Source organism: Sturnus vulgaris, chromosome 3 (genome assembly GCF_052056855.1).
Source record: "Sturnus vulgaris isolate bStuVul1 chromosome 3, bStuVul1.hap1, whole genome shotgun sequence".
Classification (NCBI taxonomy): domain Eukaryota; kingdom Metazoa; phylum Chordata; class Aves; order Passeriformes; family Sturnidae; genus Sturnus; species Sturnus vulgaris.
Genome location: NC_142245.1, coordinates 42,711,162 through 42,736,792, shown reverse-complemented (window position 1 = coordinate 42,736,792; position 25,631 = coordinate 42,711,162). Strand labels below are relative to the sequence as shown.

General features: G+C 35.5%; 1 protein-coding gene across 2 annotated transcripts in view; it reads left to right on the top strand.

Annotated features, from left to right (window-relative positions):
* WDR27 (WD repeat domain 27) overlaps positions 1 to 25,631 on the top strand; it is a 90,429-nt gene that overhangs the window by 39,048 nt on the left and 25,750 nt on the right. For both annotated transcript variants that reach the window (XM_014875588.2, XM_088161459.1), the window contains one exon: positions 11,032 to 11,130. In XM_014875588.2, coding sequence (XP_014731074.2) covers positions 11,032 to 11,130 — 99 coding nt within the window. The remainder of the gene's footprint in view (positions 1 to 11,031; positions 11,131 to 25,631) is intronic.

Genomic DNA, 25,631 nt, shown 5'->3' with positions numbered 1-25,631 from the left:
TTTCAAGTTTCTGGTAAATAGCATTTCAAAATGCAGCTTGCAATACAAAAGAAGGGCATTTTTCTTTGTCTGTGAAAAAATGCATCTAATATTCATCTCAGGTCATTATATATGATATAATAATATATTTATTTGAGGTTACTAATTAAAGTTGCTTTTGAATTGTATAAAAATAGGTGCAGCCACAAGACCTTTTTGTCTTCTCTTTTGCATTAAAATATTTGTTTGGAATTAGTGCTGATACAAGAAAAGAAAGCATGATTTTTTCCTTACTCCAAATTCTTGGCACATGGTGGATCATCAAAGGAAGCTGAATAGCTGGCATGCATCCTGCTCCAGTTGGCATGTGGTCCCTGGTGGGCACACTGCCAGTCAATACTTTTTAGTGTGGCTCCTGGGTTAGGATTTTGCATAATTTGCATCCTATGTCTGTAGAGAACTTTGATTTTTCTTCTTGTCCCCTCAGGAAAACTGAGTCAAGTTTTGGACTCTTGCTCATGCTGTACTGTTGGGACAAAATGCAGTTTTGGGGCATTTTTTAGGAGGCTTCCCTTTGAAGTGTTGAGGCTGGATATATTTTTGTGCTTCCTTTTGAAACAGAAAATTGTACGTGGCACTGAATAGTCCATTCATATTTTTCAACTAATAACATCCTGACAGATGACTTAATGTGCAACTGGGACAGTTTTAATAGTATCAAGAAGTCACATATTTCTGAAGGTTATATGAATGAATGTCTATTGGAATAAATTGCATAAAAAATCAGTGGTGTGGATACAGAGTTATCTTCAAAAAGAGCATTCTGGAAATAGGTTATGTAACTTTCCACTGAGAAGCAACTGCATCTTTAGTCATCTTGGAGTTTACTTTATCAAGTGCAATTCTTGCACCCTGAGGTTAACAAATGTGATTGATTTTTAAGCCAAAAGAGGCATAATTGGAATATAATTGAGACACATTGACCTTTAACTTTCTTTTGTATTTCACAATATCTGAAGTATTTGACAGAGAAGCATATGTTGTCTACACTGGTTAATAGCAAAATCACATTCCTACAGGACATAGAAACAGCAAACCAAAATACGTTATTGTAAAAAAAGAGATGAAAATTTTGTCTGTCTCTTTTTTTTTACTTTGAGGGTGTGTGACCTGTTTTATATAAGAGCTTGATATAGCTTCTGTGTGGCTGAAGTAACCACTTGATTTTATTTGAACTGTTCTGGTGTGTGATCTGTAGATACTGTAAATTGGAGTTGAAAGTATTTCCCTAACTGATTATTCCAACTTCCTTAAGAGAACCTTTACCAAGACCTGTGTAGGACCTGACAGTCTGATCAAGCAGGCAACCAGTACCTGGTTTTGAACTGTAATTGTACTTACTGTAATTAGTTGTGACTAGAAAATATAGAATTTAACACTTCTAATATCAAATCTTCTCTGCATCCTAAATAGCCTAAGGTTACAAGTGAATTTAGTTGACTTTTTCTCAACTGATTACACATAATACTGTAATTTCTAACTGTTTTACAAGTGGACTGTCTAAGATTTCTGGCTATTATTAAGGACGCTGGACAAATATACCCTAGTTGGGTTTAGATTTTCATTTTGCTGGACTCTCTACAAAAATGTTTACCTAAAAATTTGTTGACTAAAGCCGTCTTAGTATAATAAGACAAGAAATATCTGGACAGTGTGAAATTCCACTTTTGATAATAAAAAGAACTAATTTTATTTTTGTGCCATGTAGTTCTAGTTAGCTGTTTTATTTTATGTATAATTAGGCACTTAATTTTTGTCTTTGAAGACCTTAGGACTCTGAATGAATTCCAAGTTTCCAGAAATGAAGTAGGGAATGAAGAAATAAATATTTGTTTCTTTAATTGCTTTCAGACTCATTCTTGCTAGCTCTCTTTGAACTATAGACACTAAGAGGCACATTTTGACCCTAGTGCTGAAATTGGATTTTCTAACATAAAAGTCTCTGTCTATGCCAAATCTCAAAGCCTGTGTTCATAGCTCACACAGATTGACCCATATCACAAACCCAGAAGTTTTTCAGCAAAAACCGGTTGCTGCATGAATAGCAAAAAATACATGGGTAATGTATGAAATTCTCTTCTCTTTTTTCTACACTTTTCAACAAAGTCTAAGATTTTGCTTACAACACTGTCTTTGGAACACATTCTAAATCCAAGATTAAATTTATGCCTTCCAACTGTGAAGGCACCAAAGCTTAAGGCAGTAGCCCAGAGAGCAGCATCACGGAAAGGAGTAGCAGGAGACAGGATAAAGCAATTTGATTCTTATACATAACATCAGTCTAATAACCACTTGTGAGTCCCTGAATATTAACCTTTATGCAAAATTGGTTTTAGAGTAAGTTATCATTATGTAAGTGATGCTGGGAAGTGATGCTCGTCCAGGGGCATATCCAAAGAGTTTTGCAAACCTGTGAGGGGTGGCTGGATGATTGTTTGCAGACTGAGTTATTTTCAGATACAAGATTCTGCATCAGGCATAGCAGAAGCTGCAGAATTTGTTTTTAGTTGACACCTTAGTTTAAGTAGTTATAGAGATTGATATCCCAAATAAAATATCAGTGTTGCTGAGCAATATACTGTAATGTTTTACTACCAGAAAAATACATTTGGAGGTTGGGCTGCCAGCACTCTTTTGTTCTACACATCTGCTCCTCTTGCACTGCACTACTTCCTGATGTAATCATTGCCAAGAAGATTGTATTTCTGACCCCCCATAAAAATATTATCAGTCACATTAGTCTTTCTATGTCTCAGTTCTGATTTATAAAATAGAGATAAGTCATGATATCTTTCTTCTCTCCTCTTGTCTTTAAAAGAAAAGTTTAGATGGGGCCTGTCTCAGTTTGTTATTGTTGTGATCAGCTGCTCTGATCTTATCTATATGAAATACTTCCATCCTTGTGTGTCTGTGGTGTGCGAAGATTTAAAATTACATCTGATTAGATTAAAAATTGATTAAATAATCTACATACCAAAGAAGAAACACCTCAGGAAACCCCAAATGTGAATGATAAAATTGTATGTTTGATTTTCTCCCTTTAAAAGCCTACTTCGTTAGAACTTTTTAGGTCCTAATAATGTTAGGTAAAGACTACAATGAGGGAGCTGGAAAAGATATTCTGATATAGCTCTATGTAAATGGAGGAGATGGGACTAGTTAAAAATCTATGCTTTCTTTCATATCTCTTGGGAGTGTATTTTGGAGGCATCACTTAGGTTTAAATTAGGTATATTTGATATACAATAAAGTATGTTTTAATACTTTATTTGGAGAAAACAAATATTATATTTGGAAAATTACTTACAGAAATGTATGATATTGGTATTGTATCATATTTATTGTCTTGGTCTACTCTTCCTACCAGAGGGCTTGCAGAACAGAATATATTACATGAAGCAGTGGTAGCAACCATCTGAAGTATTTTGGTTTTCAGTGTGATTCCAATTATATAGTCCAATTATGCATTGCTGAAGTTTTATCTTATGTGTCCATAGTGTTTAACTGAGATAGGCTGTAATAGGAAACATCTGGAGAAAACAGCATTAGTAATGTTTACTAATTGACGTTGCTTGGCAGAACAAAATCCATAGCAGAGAATGAATGACAGAGGCTGCAACAGCCTCTCTGCCAGCTGTTGGTGGAGGAAATCTACCCCTTCCCAAAGAGGAACACAGTTTTATTTTAGTCTTTAACCTGAGTTTTTTGGATTCTTTGGTAGCGTGGTTGGCTGTTAGGCTAATTATCCTAGAAGGGAACAGATAAATATTGCTTTTTTAACCATACAGTCATGACTTTGGGTATGCTGTTACTTCACTGTATATTTGGGTATATCTTTGAGGATGACTGAAAATCTTGGCCTTGGTAGGTTATTATATGAACCATGGAGTTATGTGAGTATGAGCACATTAATTGTTCATGTGTGCTTTCTGGTCACTTCAGGCTATTACTTATCTAGGCTGCTACATGTCAGACCTGACCACCACAAAACCAGATTGGCAACTGAGAGAGGTGGGGGATTTTCTGATGCCTATAGGTATATTGTTATTTAACTACTACTGAGCCATTTTTTTTTCAAACTGAATTTTATGAGTCTGTCATTTGTTACTGTGTTAATATTGAATTTTGCTAATTTTTTTGAGAGATAGGAGGAAGTGTGAGAAATTAGCCTTTTTGCTAAAGAAAACTAATTTAATAAAAATACCCCATGTTCAGTTGTAGACAAAACAAGAAGCTGATGTAGATATGAATACCCAATGTTCATTTTGGAATGTATAGAGCATTGAGGTGCTAAAAGTAGATATATATAGTTTTATATCCACAGAGCTTGTGTTTTCTATATGTGTACTTTTTGGTCTCAATTCTTGACAGTAGTTGAATTTTGTATATCTTTGGTACATCTGGTACAAAAATCTGGTTAAAGCTACTTTGCAGCATCTGAATCTTTTAGTATTTCTGTCAAACAGTTAACACCAGCACACAAACAGGAAATGCAATTGTTGGTACTGTTGATACAGAGGAGAATCTTAGCAGCAGTCAGAAAAGAGCCAAAGAGAGTGCAATACAACCATGCTGCTTCGTAGTGAGAGGTGAGGTAAATTTTCTTAGAATAAAATCTTCAACTTATAATTCTGTACTCTATGACAACACCATGTGTGTTATAAAAATAAAGGCAACCTGAACTCAGTGGTGCACAGTGCTACATAAATTTAATATGAAAACAAATAAAAACAACCACATACATGAGGCCTTAAAATTAGCAAATTAAGTAGAAACTGAATTTGCAAAAATTGCAATTTGGAAAATTCATAGAAGAGTGGCTTAGAGAGGGAAGTCAGATATGGTTTATGCAATTTTTTTAGTGAGGAAATTTCAAATGTATTAGCTATAACTGCCAGAAGATGAAAAATATCCTCTGCATCTTGAAAGATGACTGATACGTATAATATTAACTATTTTAATAATGAAGAGTACTAATAATGTTCACTGTCACTCACTTTTTTAGTTATGTCGAAGAAAATCATATGGAAACTGGGATCTCACAGTAGTGGGAAGTCTGTGATTACCAGAAAGACAGCCTCCATAAGTGCCATTAAAAGGGAAAGGGACTCTGGGAGGGTGTACTGTAATCAACATTTTGGTGCCAGGCTTGATTAGACTTTCCATGCTACCATGTGGTAAGTGTATAAGATATCTTGGGACTGAAGAGCATTAATCAGTGCTTAGGATACTTGTGAAATCTGTTTTATTATGTGTGGATTTGGCACTGATACCTACAGTTAAGGTAGTCTAATACTTTCCACTATAATTCTGTTTTCAATTGCTTATAAGTAAGAACATTTTGGGCTGAAACTTTCCATGCTCAGTGTCTGCTTCAGGTTAATTGTTATTTTTCTTCAGTGGAAGTAGTTCAGGAGCTTTTTTAGCTTGAAATTGAGGAAAAATATATGGTTCAGTGGAATATGAGCCCCAGTATAAATAGGGAGTGATGGAGTGCAAGTCAAATACTTGTATCATGTACTGTGGGATTATGCATTCAAGTTTGATGGCACTGATGGAAGCAAATGGCCAATAATGCCTTATTAGTAACTGCAGATATCTTTTATAAAAACATGTCAGATTATTCATTTATTTTTCTATTAAGGCACTTAACATTTCTGTCTTCTGTAGCTCATTTTAAATATTAGGAAAAATAGGCATGGAAAAGTGATGACATTGGCCAATCCATGCAAAGCATGTGAAGAAAACATCTCTATTTGTGGAAGGCCAAGTTAGGTATCTTAGATACCAATGTCTTTTTGTTGGTTTATTAGTTGTGTTCTTTTCCTGTGATCTGTTTGTAAAATACATGCTTCAGCTTAAAGCCACAGCAGCAACAAAGGGTTTTCTGGAAACTAGTGTTGCTTTTCTGATCCCTGTGCTAAAGCTGGTAACAAGGAGAATTCTTCTGTTATTCTTCAAGTGTTTATGATTTGCTTCCCCCTCTTTCCTATCCCAGGAGGCTGTAGGGTGTAAGCATTTTGACAGAAATGTATATGGCCGTGGGTTGGACTAAGGGGCAATGGGAACAGATGGGAAGAAGTCTCCTTTGAAATTAGAGTGTGAGAAAACAGAGAGAGGAATTTACAGTGAAATTCTGCAGATAAAGCGTCATTTTATCTAGCACACACTGTCTACCAATGCAGTAGAATTAAGTGATTTTCCATTTGGATACAAATTCCTCCACTCAAGGGAAGGACGTTCGCCCTTCTTCCCTGTCTCTTGGTACAAATCTAGGGAGGAAAGCAGAAGCTTGTATATACTTGTAAGGTGCTAAATACACTGTCACACTCTGGGTTACTGAAAACTGACTAGTCCAAATGTTCTTCAAATGTCAAATGAAAGGAAATACAAGTAAGTATGTGGTTATGTGTCCAGGAAACTTCTTTGGAAGATGTTGGTACAGGTAAATTATTTTTACTTTTGGCTGACCCTCAGCAAGAAATGGAAAGGAAATACCAATATCTACTGAATCAGTATTTTTATTAGACAAAATTTGTCTTAATATTAAAAAAGGGGATTGACTTTGGCTGAGGTCTAAAATATATATGCACATATGCATTTTGGGTATTGCTGAGTGCTTCCTAGACTGTTTTGTTTTCTTTTTCATTACATTTGGTTTGCTGAAAATCTGTTCTTCCTCTGTCATTGATTTAATATTTCAAGCTTTTTTTATTCTTCTGTGGCTAATGTTATGGTATAATTTATAATTCAGTTACTGCTCTTTTTCTTTTTTTTCTGTAGAGAAGACTATGCTAAAATAATCTAGTGACTATAGAATAGAAAAACCATTTGGATGACATCAGAAAACAGAGCAAAACTAAAATGGTTGCAGACTATAGCAGAAGAATGTTTATACTAGAGTTATTCCTCTTCCTTTGAATGTTAGTTCTGTTAAAATACAATTCTCTTTGGGGTTTAAGTTTTGTTTTGTTTTTAAACTTTTGAAGTTAGAAATAAATGTATTTAAATCTTTAACCAAGTTAACTTTTATTCTCAGAACTTGGACTATCACTGACTAGTTTAAATATCTGTGGCTAGAGCTATTGAAACAGAAGCTGGTTTTACGCACTTTTATATGATGATGTTTTTGTTTAATCAGATTTTATTGTCTTACATGTCAAAATTACTCGGAAAAATACTAGTCCTTTTCCTTTCAGTTATTGAAAGAGAAGATGATAGCTGCCACAATGTAATAAACTATTCTTGCATGTATCTAGATTCTCTGCCCCTTCTTCTGTTGAAGTTGAACCATAACACCAAAATAGTTAAGATTTATGGAGCTGGGAATGCAGTATCAGAAAGATGTTTAGCAGTAATTCCATTAGGATAGATTTGTAAAAGTGACATGCAATGGGCAGGTTGTGTTCCGTGCCATGTTCTGTGTGTTTTGCCTAGCAGCTGTTCAATATGAGCATAGTCTTTGTGGTAAAGGTCAGAGGAAAGGGCTTTCCCATATCTGGTCTTTCCCGTGTCTTCAGTGGTTAGCTGCAGGTGGGCTTCTACCAGCAGCTGCTTGTCATGACTCTCCTCTGATCCACTGAATCTGGTTGTACAAAGTGACAGTTTGGAAAAGTGCTGCATCCCAGCCTAACCTCTAGCTCAGGGCTAAGAATCATTTCTTGAAAGGTGGGAGGTAAGGGTTTGAATGCTTTTTGGGCTGAGAAGTGTGACTACAGAACCAAATACACACTTGCTAGATTACAATGAAGCTGCATGACTGTTTCACAGCATTTTTTGAAAGAAAGGTATGAGCCAAATGGTTGATTTAGAGACTGTGTGAAGAGCATAAATTACCAGAATACCTAGGTTTAACAAACTTCGGAGTTTTGTTCAAAAAATAATGAAATCACATCTATTTTACAGAGTGGAGCAGGGAAGTAAGATTAAGCCAAAAATGAATATGGTCCTTCCCAAATTAAACTGAGGACCTGGAATGGAAAATTAATTTTTATTGGATAATTCTGGCAAAGTTCTGTAAACCACTAGTTATGATGGAAAAATTTCAGCTTCACTAACTATGCCTCTCTGTGATATGTTCTCTTGGTTAAAAGATGGAGCTTGTTTCTTTGTGAATCAGAGCATTTCGTGCTCTTGATTCTTGCTGTCATTGACTTTGCCTCTTCTTTGTTCCTCCTTCCATTAAAGGTGAGTAGGCTTGAAGAGAAGTAAGCCAACCTGTTTTACTAGAACCATATGTCAGTTGTGCAGAGTCCAGATGACTTACTGTATATACCAAATACATGAATTTTGATTTTATTATCTAAGTTACAGTTCTATTCTCTCTAAGTTCTAATTTCTAACAGTTTAGTAGTGTGTTAAAAAAACATTGCATATTTGTCCTGTTTTGGTCATTCCCACAGTTCCAAAGGGGATAGATATTTTCAATAGCTCTGAGGAATAGGAATTGATTTTATGATGCAAACACTTGAAACTGTCATGGCATTACTGAATTTTTGAACCATTTTGACAAGAGGTCCTTGGGATTTCCGAGGGCTGTTTGGTAGGAATGACTTCTCCCTCTTTTCACAAATACCTTTTCTTTAGTGAGGTGTTTAGGAGCATCCTGTTCTGGAAAGAACAGTGCATCTTGTAACGCTTTGTGCTCACATCTTAATCAGGGTACTCCTTTCCTTTCTGGAGTTTCCCTGGAATGTGGACTTCTACAGCATCTTATCTCTCATTTTCATGAGACTTGCATGTTCCAATTAATTATGTGAGCATTATCTCTGTAGTTTGTTCTGGAACTGTAGTGGTGAAGTAACCCCTGGCTACAGTCTCTACACTGTCATTTCTAACACTCTGCTGTTGGAAGTCTGGACAACAGGGTTTTGTGATATAGAGCGTGACAAAGTTTGGTATGAAGAAGAGAGCACAATATTACAGGTACTGAGATACCACATTAGTGTCAGCACTTGATAATTTTGTTACTAGTTCAGTCATGGTGTAGTATCATCAGAATGAAGAATGGAAATCCCCTATGGAGGGAGGAGAATGGATGGATGTGGTGTTACACACTGTAAAATAAGGGAAAGGTACTACTGTTACTGTAACTCTGAACCTTCTCTGCTTAAGCCCAATAGCTTGGCAATATTGTAACCAGTTTATGATGTAAAGTAAATAACCCATGCTGCCTCTTAATTCCTTTATGTCAATAAAACAACTAGAAGTATTTCCAAGGAGCTTTTCTTCAGTTTTTGTATGGTAAGTGCAAAAAACTTGACCTTTCCTGTGTACGGACTGATTATACTAATACACGGTCTTGCACTTTCCTTTAGAGGAAAGATTTTCTACATATACATCAGAATGCTTTCCTTTGTGTCATTGTATCACTTTTATCTGTTTGGACTCCACTTACTGTTCTGTCCTCTTGTTAGTTGATCAAATTCCAAGTGTTGGAAGTCACAGTAGGTATGTTATGGCCATATATTTTAAAACAAAAAAAATTTGCTGCTTTTCTACCACTAACAATAACTATTCATTATTATAACAGATTTCCTGATATATTTTAGACCAGGGAGAAAGAAAGATTTGTAATCTAAAAGCATTTGCTGTATTCTTTTAGGAAGGAGACAATGATTTTGGTGCATTGCTGGAGACTTAGCATACTTTCTCAGTATGACAATATCTGTATGTAATGCTACAAAAGATCCAGAGTTTAAAAATGGCTACCTACATTTCTGTCTATTTGCAGGAACTCCATTTATTCCAGTAGATGGTTTTAATTCCATATCAGGGTCTGTGTCCAGGATATGTGAGGTTTATAAACTGAGTCAAATTAAATAGATTTTTTTGCCTCCCAGTGAATATGGCTGCAAATAGAATATTTGACACTGTCAACAATCCAATGTTTCTTCAGTGCTGGTTAGGACAAGACGATCTTTGGTGTTGAATGATAAAATTTGTTTTCTGAGTGGTGCATTAAAGGTTTTTCAGAACTGGCATCAGTCCATGAATCTTTTTGCAAATTGGGAAGGAAGACTGTTGAGTCCACAAGTTTTTGTGTGTACCTTGTACGTATTTGCTGTTTGCTATAGGAAGTTCAATTGCCTTGAGTCTGAATGATTAAACTTATTTTAGGATACTATTAGCAAAAAACTTCAGTCACAGGGTAATACACTGCTGTAATAGAGCAGTTTGGTTTAGTTTATATCAGGTTGTATTCTAAATTCCATGTTCATTAGTGGCAGAGATTTAGTAAAGATGGTGGATCTTTAATTTTTTTATTGAAACTTTAGAGTTTGGATTATAATCTTTGACTATTTTTTACATGCTTTACAATTTATTCTATCTTTTGAGATACAAATTTTATTTATAATGTACCAAATAAGACAACATGCAATGCATCTTGTATATGCATAGTCTATCCTAAAAATAATGATTTTACTAGATAAGGAATAGTTTAAAACAATCTCATGTCTCTTCATGTGACTCTCACACGTGTTTCTTGTGTGGAAAATCTATACTACAGGATTTATCTACAGGTTTTATTTAAAAACTAATTTTTTTGGTAGAATAATGCCTATGTAATATGACAATACCATCATTTTCATGGTATCAGTATGCCTATGACTTTCATGAATTTTGGGGTGGTTTCCTGATGAAGTTTTGCATCAGCAGTTTTTCTTTATTTAAGGCCCTACCAGTAAAATTTTAATTTTCTCCTTGAAAAGCACTTTTCCCTTTGAGAAACAAAGGCAGGCAGTATACTTTTTGATTCTCATTGATGATACCTGCAGCAATTGTATTATTATTAAATTGTTATTGAATTCTATGCTGTTCAATTAAACCCAGCATTCTAAGATATTGATGACTTTCATATCTGTTTATCTATGATTAAAATTTTCTAACTTCTCTGTAGGATCTATATTTCGTGTTCCTACACTGTAACTTAATACTTCTAGAATGTGCTTATTTTTTTAATAGTGAAAATATCAACTCTTTGTTTTTTAGGCTTACATATATGAAATGCGTTCAAGCACTTTTTTAAGTAAACTGGGGAGACACACAGAATCTGTCATCAATGTCAGTTTCAATCCCTCATCTCCACAGGTAAGCTATTGGTGTTTTTTTTTCCCTCTTTGCAATGAAAGCATGTAAAATAACTGTAATTTTATAATTTTAGAGTTACAAAACTACAAAAAACTTTGCCTTGCTGTGGTCTTGCTTTTTATCCTGTAGTCTTCTCTTTTATTTATGTGCCAATGTGCTGTGCATCTGTAGGGCTGTTCATCTACTTCCAACTATAGTGAGGTTATTGTGCCAATTATAAACTCATGCAATATTCCACATGAATACAGGGAAAAAATTCCCTGATTAAAGGCCTGCAAAGAATTCTTCTTGCCTGGGAACTCTTCTGAACCTGTATATATTGAATGTTGGGAAAAGATGTGAAATCACCTGAATAGACTGCTAATTCAGAGAATGTAAGAGAGAAATCAGTAGGGACAGGGAAATGACAAGGGCCTCAGTCTTGCTGGCATTACTCAAAGGCTTGAAAGATTTAAAAAGCAACATTATTTAAAGTGTGCATTGTCAGAATAGCTATAGAAATATCTTTATCACAATACTTGAAAAACTATTGCTGTTGTGCTTTGAGCCTTTTATATATCTATAGGTGAAAAGTACTTCAAGGTAGTTAGGCATTATGCAGTAACAATTTCAATTTTTTAGGATCATTATAGTACACTAATAGCATTATATTTCAATTTAATGGCTTAATTGTAGTACAGCAATATATAAAAGAAAGTTTGTGTTCCTAGTTTTATTTTGACACCCAAGCTTCCCTGCAGCTAGTTTATCATGCAAATTCTTTGTATGCTGTTTTAATTCTGTGGATTTACCTTCTTTGTTTTCATGTATTGGATTTGCATTGAAGCCTTATACTTTCTACTTTTTTCCTTACTTTAAAGACACAATGATGGTCACTATATATATTTACATAAGAGTGGACAGTTCTCTTTACTTCACTGCCTCCTCACCTCTGACTATACTTGTTAAAGATTATTGTATAATTATGTATAAATACATAAAGATATGTGTTAAAGATACTTATGGAGTAAATAAAAGTCCTTTACTTGTAGGAGTATTGCAACAGGAGTATTGCAACATTCATATATCTCCTTCCATTTGTAAATATTTATGCTAGTGCTTCTGTGATTTTAGAATTTCTGGAAGTTTTATTCTTTATGTATATATTGTTTGAACTGAGAAATTGTTGATTGCTGTCTTAGGATGAACATTATGTATTTCTAATCTTTGGATTCAGCAATGTTATATTCAACTAAAAGGTATGGCTTATTAAATTTTGCACCCAAATTCAGGGTAGTGTAAGGTTTAGCACTGAAAATATTTCTGCAAAAAAGATATAAAAATAGAGCTGATTGTAGTCTTGCAGCATTCTGATCTGTGGTCCAGTTGCTGGAATGCATTTTGGTGGAAAATGTCTGATTAGAGTTCAATTGTTAAAAGTATAGAGGCTCATTTACAGTAGTAGTATGAATCAAGACTTGGAAATAACTAAGTTCAGAAAAATCAGTTGTTGATCAAGGGGGCAGAATCTACAAATGGTGTAAAATAAACTTTGGCTGTGGCTCCAAGCCAGACGGGTATGAGAGTGTGCCTTGGGGCCTAAACCCTTTAATACTGAATCAAACATCACACAGTCAATTAAATATTATAGTTAGAGCCAAATCTGAAGTTCAAGAGCCACAAACCCTTTTCTTGAAGAGCTCTTTCCTGAGAAACGAGGCCTGTGGTCTTGAACCAGCTGATGACTCTCCCAATAGATACTGGAAAGATTTTGAAGATTATTTTATCAGAAACACTTTACTAAAAAGCGAGGGATGTGTAAAACTGCTGCAAATTTACAGATGAAATATAGATTTGATTAACCAAATAATTCTGCATGCTATGCACTCCAAAATGCTTTCTAAGTAATTATTTTGGGGGAGTTAAAGAAAAAAAAAGCCAAAAACCTACCTGGGATTTCGAACATAGAATATAGCATGAAATTACATTTCAAGTCGCTAGGAGAAGCTGCTAAGCAATACAATGGTAAGCTTGTAGAGTAGAAAAGAAGAAAACCACAAATTAATCAGAAAAGAATAATCTCATACCTTGAAAGAAAGACTTTGTATTAGGCAGTCAGATTTTCCAATACTGGAAGATTTTTTTACCTATTGCTACCACTGGTTAGGGGTTTAAAATTGACTCTATTCTTGTTTCATCCAATGTTTGAATGAATGCAATTAAGATTTATATTGGATACTGAACAGCCAGTGCATAAAGCCCCATTGCATTGAAAGGGAAACACTGGCAGGAAAAATAGAAATGGGTGAAAAAAGAAAGTGGCTGATGAGTAAAATTCAGACATTATAGCTAATGTCTGTGGAAACATCCAGCCAAAAGTGAGGTGTTCTGTCAGTGCTCCAGTTCAGTTGTTGCTTGCCCAGCACCTGTCCATGAGGTAGCTTATTCCAGCCATTCTTGTAAGTCTCACTTGCATAAGTGTTCTTCCAGAAAAGAGGGAAAAACTCTGGATGGATATGATATTATTATAGGGGGCATTGTTGCTTTTATCATGTGGTACTCTGCAATGATTTATGAAATGATTGCTATGAAATCTGGAGGAGTAAGTTAGAAAATTTGCATTTATCTTAATTTTCAAAATGATTCCTCAGTTTAAGCTCCTTATTGTCACTTCCTGGTTTTCACTCATCAAAACTTATGTAGGGAAGAATGCTTATTTTACCAAAACCATTAATAGCATTTCAATCTATTTTAGAGACTATATGTTAAAGGTTATTGTATTGTTTAACTATAATAACTGTAGTTATTAACTATAACACATCTGAGTCTAAGTTATAAAAGGGGTGAGCCTTATCTTCCGAATATGGTAACAATAAATAATCTCTGTGTTTTTGAAGCAGAATAAAAGCAAATGGGGACACTGTTCTCATCTACTGGTTTGGTGAAATTGAATATTGGTATATGCTGTGATGGAAGTTATTTTTTCTTGGCAGAATCATGACTTTGAAATCAGCGTGCATTGCCAGCATAAGGTAGTTTCATGCTTTTGGTGAGCTGAGCCTGCACTTGCTGTCGGTCAACTGGCCTGGCTGAGAACCTTCTGCTATAGAATATGATTAAACTTGAGTGACCAGGAAAGAGAGAGACCATTTAATGTTTTTCCTGTTTAAAGAGAAACCAGCATGTTCTCATGTGTCTTGATATCAATTCTTAAACTTTCTGCTCATTTCCCAAACCCATTCTCTTTCGTTAAATATTCCTTATACAATTTAAGAGTAATGCAGTCTTTGTAGGAAGACTCTGCCAAAGACTGTATTGCAGTTTATGTCTGGTAAGAAGATATTTCCTTTATTGCCCTCCAGCCAAAGGAGACAGTTTCATTAAAAAGAAAAAAAATTAGACACTCCTGATGACCTCTTCTGAGGCTGAATGTGTTTCTATCCTTGTCTTCTTTAACTGTTAGCTAAATCTGTGTACTCACAGTTAGTTAATCTCATTGAAATGAATGAAGACATGGAGTGGAAATTTCCTAAATTTAATGAACACACCAGTTTAGTTTTTCTATTCAAGTTACTGACATATCAGTCTGATTAAATTTCATTTATGTTTTAATTGAAATTTTATTTAATTTTTAAAAATTCACCATCATGTTCAATATCCTTCTCTTTTTCACCCTAAAATGTACAGATTTATTATGTTGTTATTAATTAAAAAAAGAAGGGACAGCAGTTAGTGTAATTTGTCCTAATCTTTCATGAGTTGCTACGGATCAACTTGTAAATGGTACTAAGACACTCATGTAAAGCAGTCCAAGGCATCTGCACGTGCCCTTTCTTATTCTGTAAGATTCTAAGACTAATTAGAGGTAGAAATTGGGGTAAAAAGATGTCTTCGAAAGGTGGCAGCACCTGGAGTATTGTTGAGCAAACAAATCACTGTGACATGAATCAAACTTTGGGGTTTTTTAATGTAAGATGGTGCTTTTAAAAAATCATTAGCAGACATTGACTGATACAACATGTAGTATACAAGCCTACAATGTATTAAAAATCTTGAGATAGTCTTCAGGTTAGGGGAATTGCATAACTGTTCAACTTTCAAACTTTCAACACTTAAATGGATTTAGAAATTGAGTCAAAGCAGAGAAGTTCCAGTCTAAGTATCTTGTGGGAAAAGAGGATCTTCAACTCTACCCACCTTTGGGGCATTCTCAAGGTGAGCTTGGTTTCCTACAGTGTCTTGTTTGGCTGCTGCCTTTAAGCCAGTAGTTATGTTTGCAGATCTTGGCTCTTGCCATCTTAAAAACTGTTTTGACAGAAAAAAAACAGAGCTTTTGGCTGTTCCACTCTCCTGCTACAAGGGTGACTGAGCCTGTGGATGACTAGGCTATTAGTGTGGCAGAGCAGATAGTCCTACTGAATTTATTCCAGTCCCTGAGAATTCAAAATTAAGAGTTCATCACTGAACATGTATGTCTCTGTTTTCTTTTGCAGTTTCTAACAAACTCCAATAATGTTGTGTATCAATATATTAAAATATGAGTTGATGTTTAGTGCAAAAAAGTTCTTGCAAATAAATATGAAAACATATGAAGAAGGATGGCAGATTTTAAAAGAGAAAGAAAAACCCTTCTATAAGCTACAAGGGACAATATAATTCAGTTTAATCATTGAATTCTCCATGCGTTTAAAATGTGTTGCAAGCAAAAAACAGCTGTACACCACATGATTTTAGATAAATATGCTTGCAGAGGCAAGCATCTCAATTCATAGCATATTTGTCATAAAATCTTTATGGTACTTCTTACAAGTGTAGATACTTTATTGAATGGCACTGTTAGGCTGAAAGGGCTGGTGTGGAGCAATTGGTTACTCTGCTATTCAGTATGAATTTTGTTTACCAAGTATCTAGACACGCTTCCCTGTGGACTGGAAAGAGAGAGGATTGGCTGGAAGCAGGAAGGAAAGGCACTAACTATAGTCATAGGGATAATTTGGAGAACAGACAGCTTCTTGGAAACCGTCAGATAGAGAGTGAAGAGAGAATGGTGGAAACTAAGAAGTTCAGGGAAAGAACACATGTATAGAGTGAAGTGATGATGTTGGAGAGATGAAGAGAGTGCCTAGAGGGAGGAAATGAAAGCCCTAAGTAAGAGATGAAAGCTACAAGGTTAAGAATTATAGTTTCTGCACTTCTAGTTAAGCCTTTTTTTTCTGAAAAAGATAGGAAAAGTGAGGTGTCTGTGACCTTTTCAGAGCTGCTGAGAACCAGAGGTTGATCTTAACAGTTCTGAAAATTGGTGTGTTCAGTGTCTCAGAAAAAAACCCCTATCTTGTCGAAGGAAATAAAGGGAAGCTCCAGATGAGATAAACCTCACTTGCTCCCTCACACACTACACAAGTGTCTTGTAGCAGCTAATAATCCAATATCGAAAGGGAGAAGCAAGTGAGCACCTGCTTTTCATGCTCCATGAAGGGGCATGTAGAAAAATATTTTCTGAGGTACTTTAAATACAGCCTCCTCCTCTGTCCGGAGGAGCTGAAGTGAGGAAACTTTGCCAGACAGGAAGAACTAAAGGACTAATGGTTAGGAGTTTGTTCAGCTGTGTTTTTTATAGAGAAATAGAACTTACAATTTAATTGTCTTATGTAGCACCTTAGGAAACTGTCAAGGTATCTTATTTCTCTTTCTTGAAAAGTGTTGCAGTTAACTTTCTCAATAGATAGTGTTCATAGAATGGAACTGAACGTTTGCTGATACTAGAAAATATTCTGTGGGAAGTTCCAGTTTTAAAGTTTCTGGACTTTTAGTGTAGAACAGGTACAAAGCTTCTTCCTCCATTTCAATTAAAATTCAGGCATTTGCATTCCAAGCAGATTCTCCCTTCTTACATAGTCTTTGAGAAATTTAAAGCTGAATTAATTGGCAATTATGATACAAACGTATAGTGGATGTATAACAAATCAGAGTTCAGCCATTAAAAATCTATTTAGATGAAATACAAGCAAAATGAAGTGTGGAATAAGCTGCATTCTAAATGCGCTTTTGGAGAAGGGAAAGCTAAGTCTTAGCTAACAGATTAAATATGAAAAGAAAAACAGACTCAACTTCTGTCTTAAATTAAAATAGCAACAGAAAATGATTCCAGCTGACTGATGGAGTATGATATAGCCACACCAAACATCTTGGCCCAGCTCCTGGCTGTATCTGAACTGTGTCCTGCACAAAGGGAGAAAGGCGCGAAGCAGAAATTCTTTAAAGCTGCCTTTTGTGCCTCTCTTCTTCCAGTCCACATCATAAAGTACAGCAGTCTCAGAAGTACTTGATTCTGCACTCCCTAACAAGTTTTCCCTGTGAGCTGATCTGGCAACTGGGGTAATTTTTGCTTTGCCTTCTTGCTTTCAGGGCTCTGCTGTGTGGTGGGGTAGGCAGGGAAACTATGTTGATAAAGGGATCCTGTGCCTCTTTTTCTTATCTCATAGAAATATCCAACATCTGCAATCACCACTGGTCATAGCTACTGTGCTTCTGAAGAGTGGTGTTTGAAATATTTAAAAATTATGGTAATACATGCATTAAAATGCTGATTTTGTAATCTGAAGGGACTGGTTAATCTATGCTTTTTTATAAATCATTCACAATGTATCTGTCTGGAATATTGTAGTTGCTGAGACACTGTGACTTTTTTTTACAGAACTGTAGCTTTATTCTATTCAGGTAGTTATTTGCACACGTAAGTACATTTCTTGAAAGAAATAGATAACTTGCCTCCTGATATATCCTGCCATACCATACCATACCATACCATACCATACCATACCATACCATACCACACTAGAAACAGACACAAATCTGGGACTTATTCCAACATTTAATGCCTTCATTTCTGCTCCTCTGATAACATCTAGGGTGAATCACACTGACTCTGCCACTGCATTTTTCTTCTATGACCAGGTATTGAGAGACCAACACTGTTCATTGCAGAGACAAGCTAGATCTGGAGGAAGAAAAATTACACCCATGAAGACTCTTTAAAAATGTCAATGTAATATGTGTGTGATTCTTTAACCTGAATCATAGTATGTCTTGGGTAGGAAGGTGCATTAAATACAATCTATTTTCAGTCGCTCTGCCATGGACAGGTTAGCCACCCATAAGACCAGGCTGCTCAGGGCCCCATCCAACTTGGTCTTTAACCATTCCAGGAATGGGGCATCCACAACCTCCCTGGCCAACCTGTGCCATTGCTTCACTACTCTCTAAGTGTTTCTTCCAAACATCTAACCTAAATTTCCCTTTAATTTAAAACCATCCCCCCATGTCCTAACACTATTTAAATGCATAAAGGGACGCTCCCCTTTACTATAATACACTCGAAAGACCACAATAAGATCTTCCTGGAGCCATTGGTTTCCTCCAGGATGAGCAGCCCCATCTCTCTCAGCTTGTCTTAGAAGAGGTGCTCTGCTCCTCTGTCTAGCCTTCAAATCCACCCTTCAGATCCATGTCTCTATTTGGGAGGCAAGGATGTCACGTGGGCCCTTGTCAAAGGCTTCACACGAGCCTAGGCAGATGGCAACAGTCAGTTTCCCTTGTGGACCATTGCAGTCACTCCATCATAGCAGGCCTTCAAACCCTGTGAGGAGCAGCTAAGGACTTTGAGCTTGTCTAGTCTGGAGAAAAGAGGCTGAGCAGTGACCTCATTGCCTTCTACAGCTTCTTGAGGAGGGAACATAAAGAGTGAGGTGCTGATCTCTTTTCCCTAGAGCCCAGTGACAGGACATGTGAGAACAGCTCAAAGATACATCCATTAGAGGAGGTTTAGAGTTGATGTGATGAAACATTTCTTTACAGAGAGGATGGTGAAACACTGGAACAGGTCTATGCACCATGCTTTAATATCATACTTTAATTTTTGGTCAGCCCTGAAATGATCAGGGAATTGGATTAGATGATCCATGTAGGTCTCTTCCAGTTTAATTCTGTTCTATTCTATTTAATTCTAATTCAATCTCCAATTAAAGTTTAAATTTTAATTTTCTTCTTCCTACCTCCTCCTTTCCCTAGCAGTACATGCTGAGGCAATCTGTCATTTTTCTTCCCAGTCCTGCATTAGTAAAAGGGACTGAATGGCTAATCATGTTCCAACCTAGGTGTTGGCTGTGTCCCTTTGTGGGAGGAAGGCATGAACCTTCTGATGGGTTTGAGAGCTCTGGATCATCTTATGACAATTTGAAGGACTGAAAAAATTTGCAAAAGCATGTGGGAAGTGTGGTTTTTTAAAGTTCGTGTTCATCAAGTTCAGCTGGGTTTCCAGGGGATGTTGAATCCCTGCACCTCTGACACTCACAAGACTCAAAGTGCTCAGTCTGAAGCATAGTGTGCTTCTGAGCTAAATGGTTGCAAATGTTTTTGAGGTGAGCAATACCTGTTCATTTCCCTGTGGATTTTTTTCTCTCCTTATAAGCAACTTTAGAAATGCCTGACCTGTTTTCTGTGGAAAAAAATGGTAAAACAAGAGAGCCTGAGAACAGCAGTGCTCATCAGAGCAAAGGTCCATTGGCCCAATGCTCTTCAAAGTGGCCAGCCATTGTTGTCTAAAGGAAAGCTTGTGAGTTGTGCAGGTCTGCTCCTGCCAGGATTCAGGGAGTGTCGGTCTCCTACGGCTGGGACTGGCATTCCCTGGAGCCTCCACCCACACGGTGTCCTGCCAAGTCCCCAGGGCATGTGTCTCAGCTCCTCCTGGGTCCTGCAGCCCTGTCTGAGCAATGCTGCAGGTGTGTCCACTTCTGAGCTCCTTTCCTTGGTGGGCCTGGGATGATCAGCACTGCAGATAGCTGCTCAAACTGGGTCATAGCTTCTTAGGCATAACTCCAGGCATAACATAACATAATTATTTGATTTTATTCTATTTCCTGTACTCACCATGAGTTGAATAAAGATGAGACTGTCATTTGCCTGAAATGCCAGGGGTTTTCAGCTCCAAAACCACTTTCAAGGACACGTCACAAAGATTACAAGTGGAAACAGAATTTTTATTTATTTTCTTTTGTCTTTCTGTATCTGATTCAGAGCCAATGATCACAAGAATTAAAACTGTCTCACAATTTTCAGATGATTCAAGTTTTCTTACAGCTAATGCAGACATGTCAAATCTTATCATTTAGTGGTCTTTTCTGAATCCCAATAATGTGATAAAATCTATTTATTCATTATTATGGATTACTGAGTACAACTTTATTTAAGATAAAAATTATTTTACAAGCCAATTTTTTCTTGGCATTACTCTATGGACTTTGGTCTCATGAGGTCTCTATCTTGTGTCTTTCTAAAGTGAAGGAATTATTTTTGTATCAAAAATGCTTAAAGAAGATAGGGTTATCTTTTTATCTAGAATTTTTGGGACAGAGTGAAACCTTTTGCTTAATAACAAGTTGAAACTCAATGTCCATTTAGAAAATTACTTAACTTGCTCAAGGGGAATACAATTTCTCTGGTGCAGAGACTTTGAGAAATTATAAGGATAGCTAAATCGTGAAGAAAAAATCTGGAATTGTTCTCTACCCATATATGTCTGAATAGGTGTATATATTTATCATCTATGTATATCATAACAAATATACCTAGTCACATTAGAAATGCTCTTAAAATAAATGAAATAAGCTTTTTTTTTTTTTATAAAGTGTGAAAGCTGTGAAATTCTATTAATTCTATTAGTTCTACATTGAATTAATAATGCTAGGATTTTTTTTTTAAGTTGGCTTTTTTACTTCTACAGACATTTGACCCTGATTAGACAAAATAGTTTTATTAATTCATTTATAGTATGTTGTTTTCTTTACTTTCAAATTTAGCAATTTAATGAAATATGAAATTTTGAAACAAGTGGAAAATAAAATTACTTTGTTGTGCAACTTTTACTAATGAAGGTCTTAAAAACTGACTAGTGAAATACGAATTTTTTTTTCTCACTGCAACGCCAAGATAAATTTCTGGCAAAGGTTTTTATTAGTGTATCCAAAAGCAGATAGAGTGCTCATAGTTTTAAATCTAAAATTATAAATTTGTATATTCAGCAGAAATAGTTTTTTTTTCCTTCTTGCTTGCAGTCAAGACAGAATCATCTATGGTCTTACAGTATATATTCAGATATTGGGGCCATAAATTCTACAGTATTTGTTAGGAATAGACCTTGCTTTGTAATTAGGGGATAGGAAATTTCCTGAGTTGTAACCCAAGTCTGTTAAGTATGGCTTTCTCAAACATAAACTTTATGGATCATCTAAAGATTTAAAGAACTTCCTTCTTTTCTATCTTCAGTTATGCAGTTCTGTTTTCACTCATCATTAAGTGTTTTGTCTGTGTTTTGGGCTTTTTCTCCTTTTAAGCATTTGATTAAAAAAAAGAGGGATCTTGCAGAATGTTGAAATTTGCTGGAGATATTTTAGTGTTCAGAAACTTCATGGGTAAGATGAAAATTAGTAGATCTACTATCAATATGAAAATATTCCTCACTGGTAAAAATGTTAAAAGAAAAATTATTGATATGCTGATAACATATTTCCCAGGATGACTGATGAACTCCACAGGTAAAATTATTCCTGAATATCTATGTCAGTTGTAAAGTTTAGAAAGCCAGCCTTTCCATACTGTTTTTTCCCCTAGTCCTATACAGTCTGGCATACTGAAGGCAGTGAAAAATTATATATAATATCAAACCTTTAATTTTAGGCCAGGGATTCCTTGTACAAATGCTGATCATGTGTAGGCAGTTTGATCCCATCAGCCTTTATTAGCTCTGTCTCAGCAGCGGGCCTGCAAAGGCACCAGTTGATCTTCACTGGTTTAAAATAGAACATGCTGAAATGTAACACGTGCCACTGCAAGCTGAGATGATGCTTTTTGCAATCAAAATTCTAGGTTTGAGATAGCATGATGAGTGTAGGATAGGAGCCTTTGTAGAGCAGAGTAATTGAAATTTAATTAACCACTTTGAATTTGGACAGAACACTGAGGGTGAGAAGCCTGTACTATTTAAAAGCAACATCTGATTGCAGTTATCAGATTTTAGCTAAACTTATTAAATAATAAGAAATGCTAAAGAGTTTTTCAAAGAAATGTATGATGCCAAATATAATAAATAGTATTATGACAACAAAAAAAAGAAAACAGAAATTGTAAGCTATCATTCTAAGAAAAGGCGTAAAGCAAGATTACAGTTTATAGAGCATGACATATATGCTATCCTTTCAAGGGTACATATTTCTGCTAGAATTCCTTAGGAGTAATACACAGAACCACCAGACAAATCTTGAGAACTTCCAAGAAGATGTTCTGTAAACTAAAATTCACACAATATATGGCAGCATTTTATTGTATCTGGAGCACATAACGTTTTGTCCTGTGATTCTAACTAGAAGTTGAATTCCTTCCATTCTATTTTCGTGACTGTTTTAATATGAAGTTTGATACAAAATTGAGAACTTTTTCGGTTTTTTTGAGAAGCAGTCCAAAAATCTATAGGAATACATCAGTTATAACAATAGATTACTATAGCTGCCTGTCATTCCAAAAATAATAGTTACCAAAAAAGTGTTGAAAAATCCTTTTTTCATAATGCCGTTTTAGAGAAATATCTGTAGTACTCATCTTAAGGTTAAAAAAGTATCTAACGAGGGACACCCGAGCTGTAGTTCATTACAGAATTCATAAGAGATTTCTGAAATCCCTTCTTTGCCTTGCAGAATACTGTTTCTTTAGTGTGAAATATGAACATGGACTACCTTTTATTTTGTTTGTAATCTAGATGTGGTCTGAAAGTTTTGAATAGGTTCTAGCTAGCACCTGAAATGTTGGCATCTCCTCTGAAATGAAGGTTTTTCCAACAATAGTTTATGTAAGCAGCTATGATACTTACTGAAAGAAGTATTTTTCACTTCAAGTGCCTTCTCTTTCCAAACTTCAGACTTACTCTATATTTGAAGTTTGGAACAAATTCTGTCCGTGAATGACTCAACTTCAAAATGTTTTGTTTGCACTGCAGAATATGATACACTCTCCATTGGGAAGCTGCTAGCCTGGCATGTTTAGCTAGTTTTCCTGCTGACTTACCAAGTGTTATGCAAGCATTGCTATCCCATGACTTGAACAGCTCCTGTTACTTTTACTTTAAATATGGACACAGAGTTTTAAAACATCTTATAAATAATAAGGTCTTTCATGGAAGTTAAGTGCATTATTTCAAGATACAAAGGTCTGTATGAATTAAATATGACTTAATTTTTTCTTCAAGTGTGAGTTATAACCCTCTATTATTTTTTTTAACAGAATATCCTTTTCTCTTGAAAATATTTAAATATTCAATATGTCATTTAAGACCATTTAAGTCTTTTGAATTTGCTATCTGACAAATATTTTCCAGAAAAAGGTGGATTATCCAGCAATAAAATGAACTTTCTTTCTGTAGACATATAGATATAGGGTGGAATAATGAATGAACAAAATATATTTTGAGTCCCAGGCTGTATTATCCAGGCACATATAGACATTGCAAATCTCTCAGCCACAGAAGATGAGTACAATCCAGAGGAAAATAAAACCTTTATGAAAAGGAAGCAATGCTAGATTAATAAAACCCCTTGTTGTCTAAGCCAGGTTGCATATTATGGAACTGTGTGTGTGTGTTAGAACAGCTAAAATCTTACCCATATGTTATTTTAAAAGGAAAAATAATTATTAAACTTCAAGGAAAATATGCTTAATATGTAACCAATATATTAAAATTGACCAATGTAATGGAGTTTTGTACAGCGAAATAAGTCATATTATCTCCTGTTTGCATGTCAGGAGAGTAATACAATTAGCTAGAGCTAGCATTTCTGGCCTCTTTAAGAAGGAAATACAAACAAAAGAGAATGTGATGGAGTCTGAAGGAAAAGAGACTGTTTGCCCAGAACAAGTTAAAGAAAACTAATGTTAATATATTTATTAAATTACACAGTTAAGATTTATGCTAGAAGAGGGAGAGGTTTTTTATTAACCTATTATGCTACATGAGTAACTCTAAAGAAGACAGAGATTTTTATTTATTTCAAAAAAAAGCTTTGTAAACAAACTATATGATATCAGATCTGAAATCCATTTGATTGATATCAGTAAAGCTGGCCAGTCTGTCATAGCTGAAGTGAAAAACTGTCATAGTTTTAAAGGTCCCACTTCTGTAAATACTTCCTGTTCCATTAAGTTATTTTGGGAGTTTTAATGTGCAATTGTTTCAAATAAGTGGTGCCAATAAGTAGAGTATAAAAAACAGCATTGAAAATCACTTACTTTAATTTAGTAGGAAGTTATATATTAGATGGCAAAGTGCCTTTCAACTTAGCCATGTATGCCTTTATTTCTGACATGATATGATTTGTTAAATGTTTGCTATTTTGTGCCTGATGCACACAAAGTATGGCCTTACAGTTCAAAAGGAGAACAAATGAGAGGGTCCATCAGTTACAGTCAAGATGTAGAACGAAGGGCTTCCTAAGAGCTAAATTGAAGTTCCAGGTCATTAATGGATGTTATTCAAACCATGTCCAATGTAGTTCCTTTCATTTTCATTTCCACCATGCTTCTTAAGTTACAGATTTCTAGATTTAAGAAATGGAAAGATCTGAAAGTAAAAATAAATTCTGCTACAGTTAAAACTGAGAACAGCAAAGTGACTGAGATTTATACTGTAGTTGTTGGGAACAATACTCTGTTGGAGTGTAGCTGGACCATACAGCAATGTTCATGACAGAGATGCTCACAAAACAACAGTGGCTCTTTATTAATAGTGATATTGGAGTCTGGAAATGTTAGTAGATTGCAAAAACATGCAGCCCATATTAATGAATCAGAAGTTTTTGTACTTTTCCAGGCTTTCATACGTAAAGAGTGTAAAGTATCTGTGACAGATGTTGCCTTATGGACTAAATAGCAGGATATAAAACCACTCAAGTGATTTAGGCTTCTAGCTTACAGATCCTTTCTGAAGATGGAATTGGAAGCTATTATTTAGTTACCATTTATTAATTTGTTAGATCTTTTTTATTCAGTATTTGAGCTCTTAGTCCTTTAAGTCAACTCACGGAGACTCTTACTGCTGTGGTTGAATGGCCTGAGTCACATTCCTCAAGCAAACCCACAATGGTTGGTCATAATACATTGGCAGTCTGGGAGTGTCCATCAATAACAAATAGCTCCTAAAAAGGATGTATCATGGGTGGTCCAAGAGTTTCCTAGGAGGGACAGTTTCAGGAAAACACTATGGCTTGAGTGAGTGTAATGCTCTCTGTTTCTAGGTGTGTTCTTTGTTTAACTCTGCTAAGCATGGCTAAGCTTGTGACAGCCACTTATTAGGGAAGGAGACATTATAGAAAAAGAAGACACTGCATACATAATCACTCCACATGAAGCAGTCTCACAGGTCGCAGTTTCATTTTTAGGTATACTTTGGTAAACTGGGTTTTTATATTTCAGTGAAGAAAATC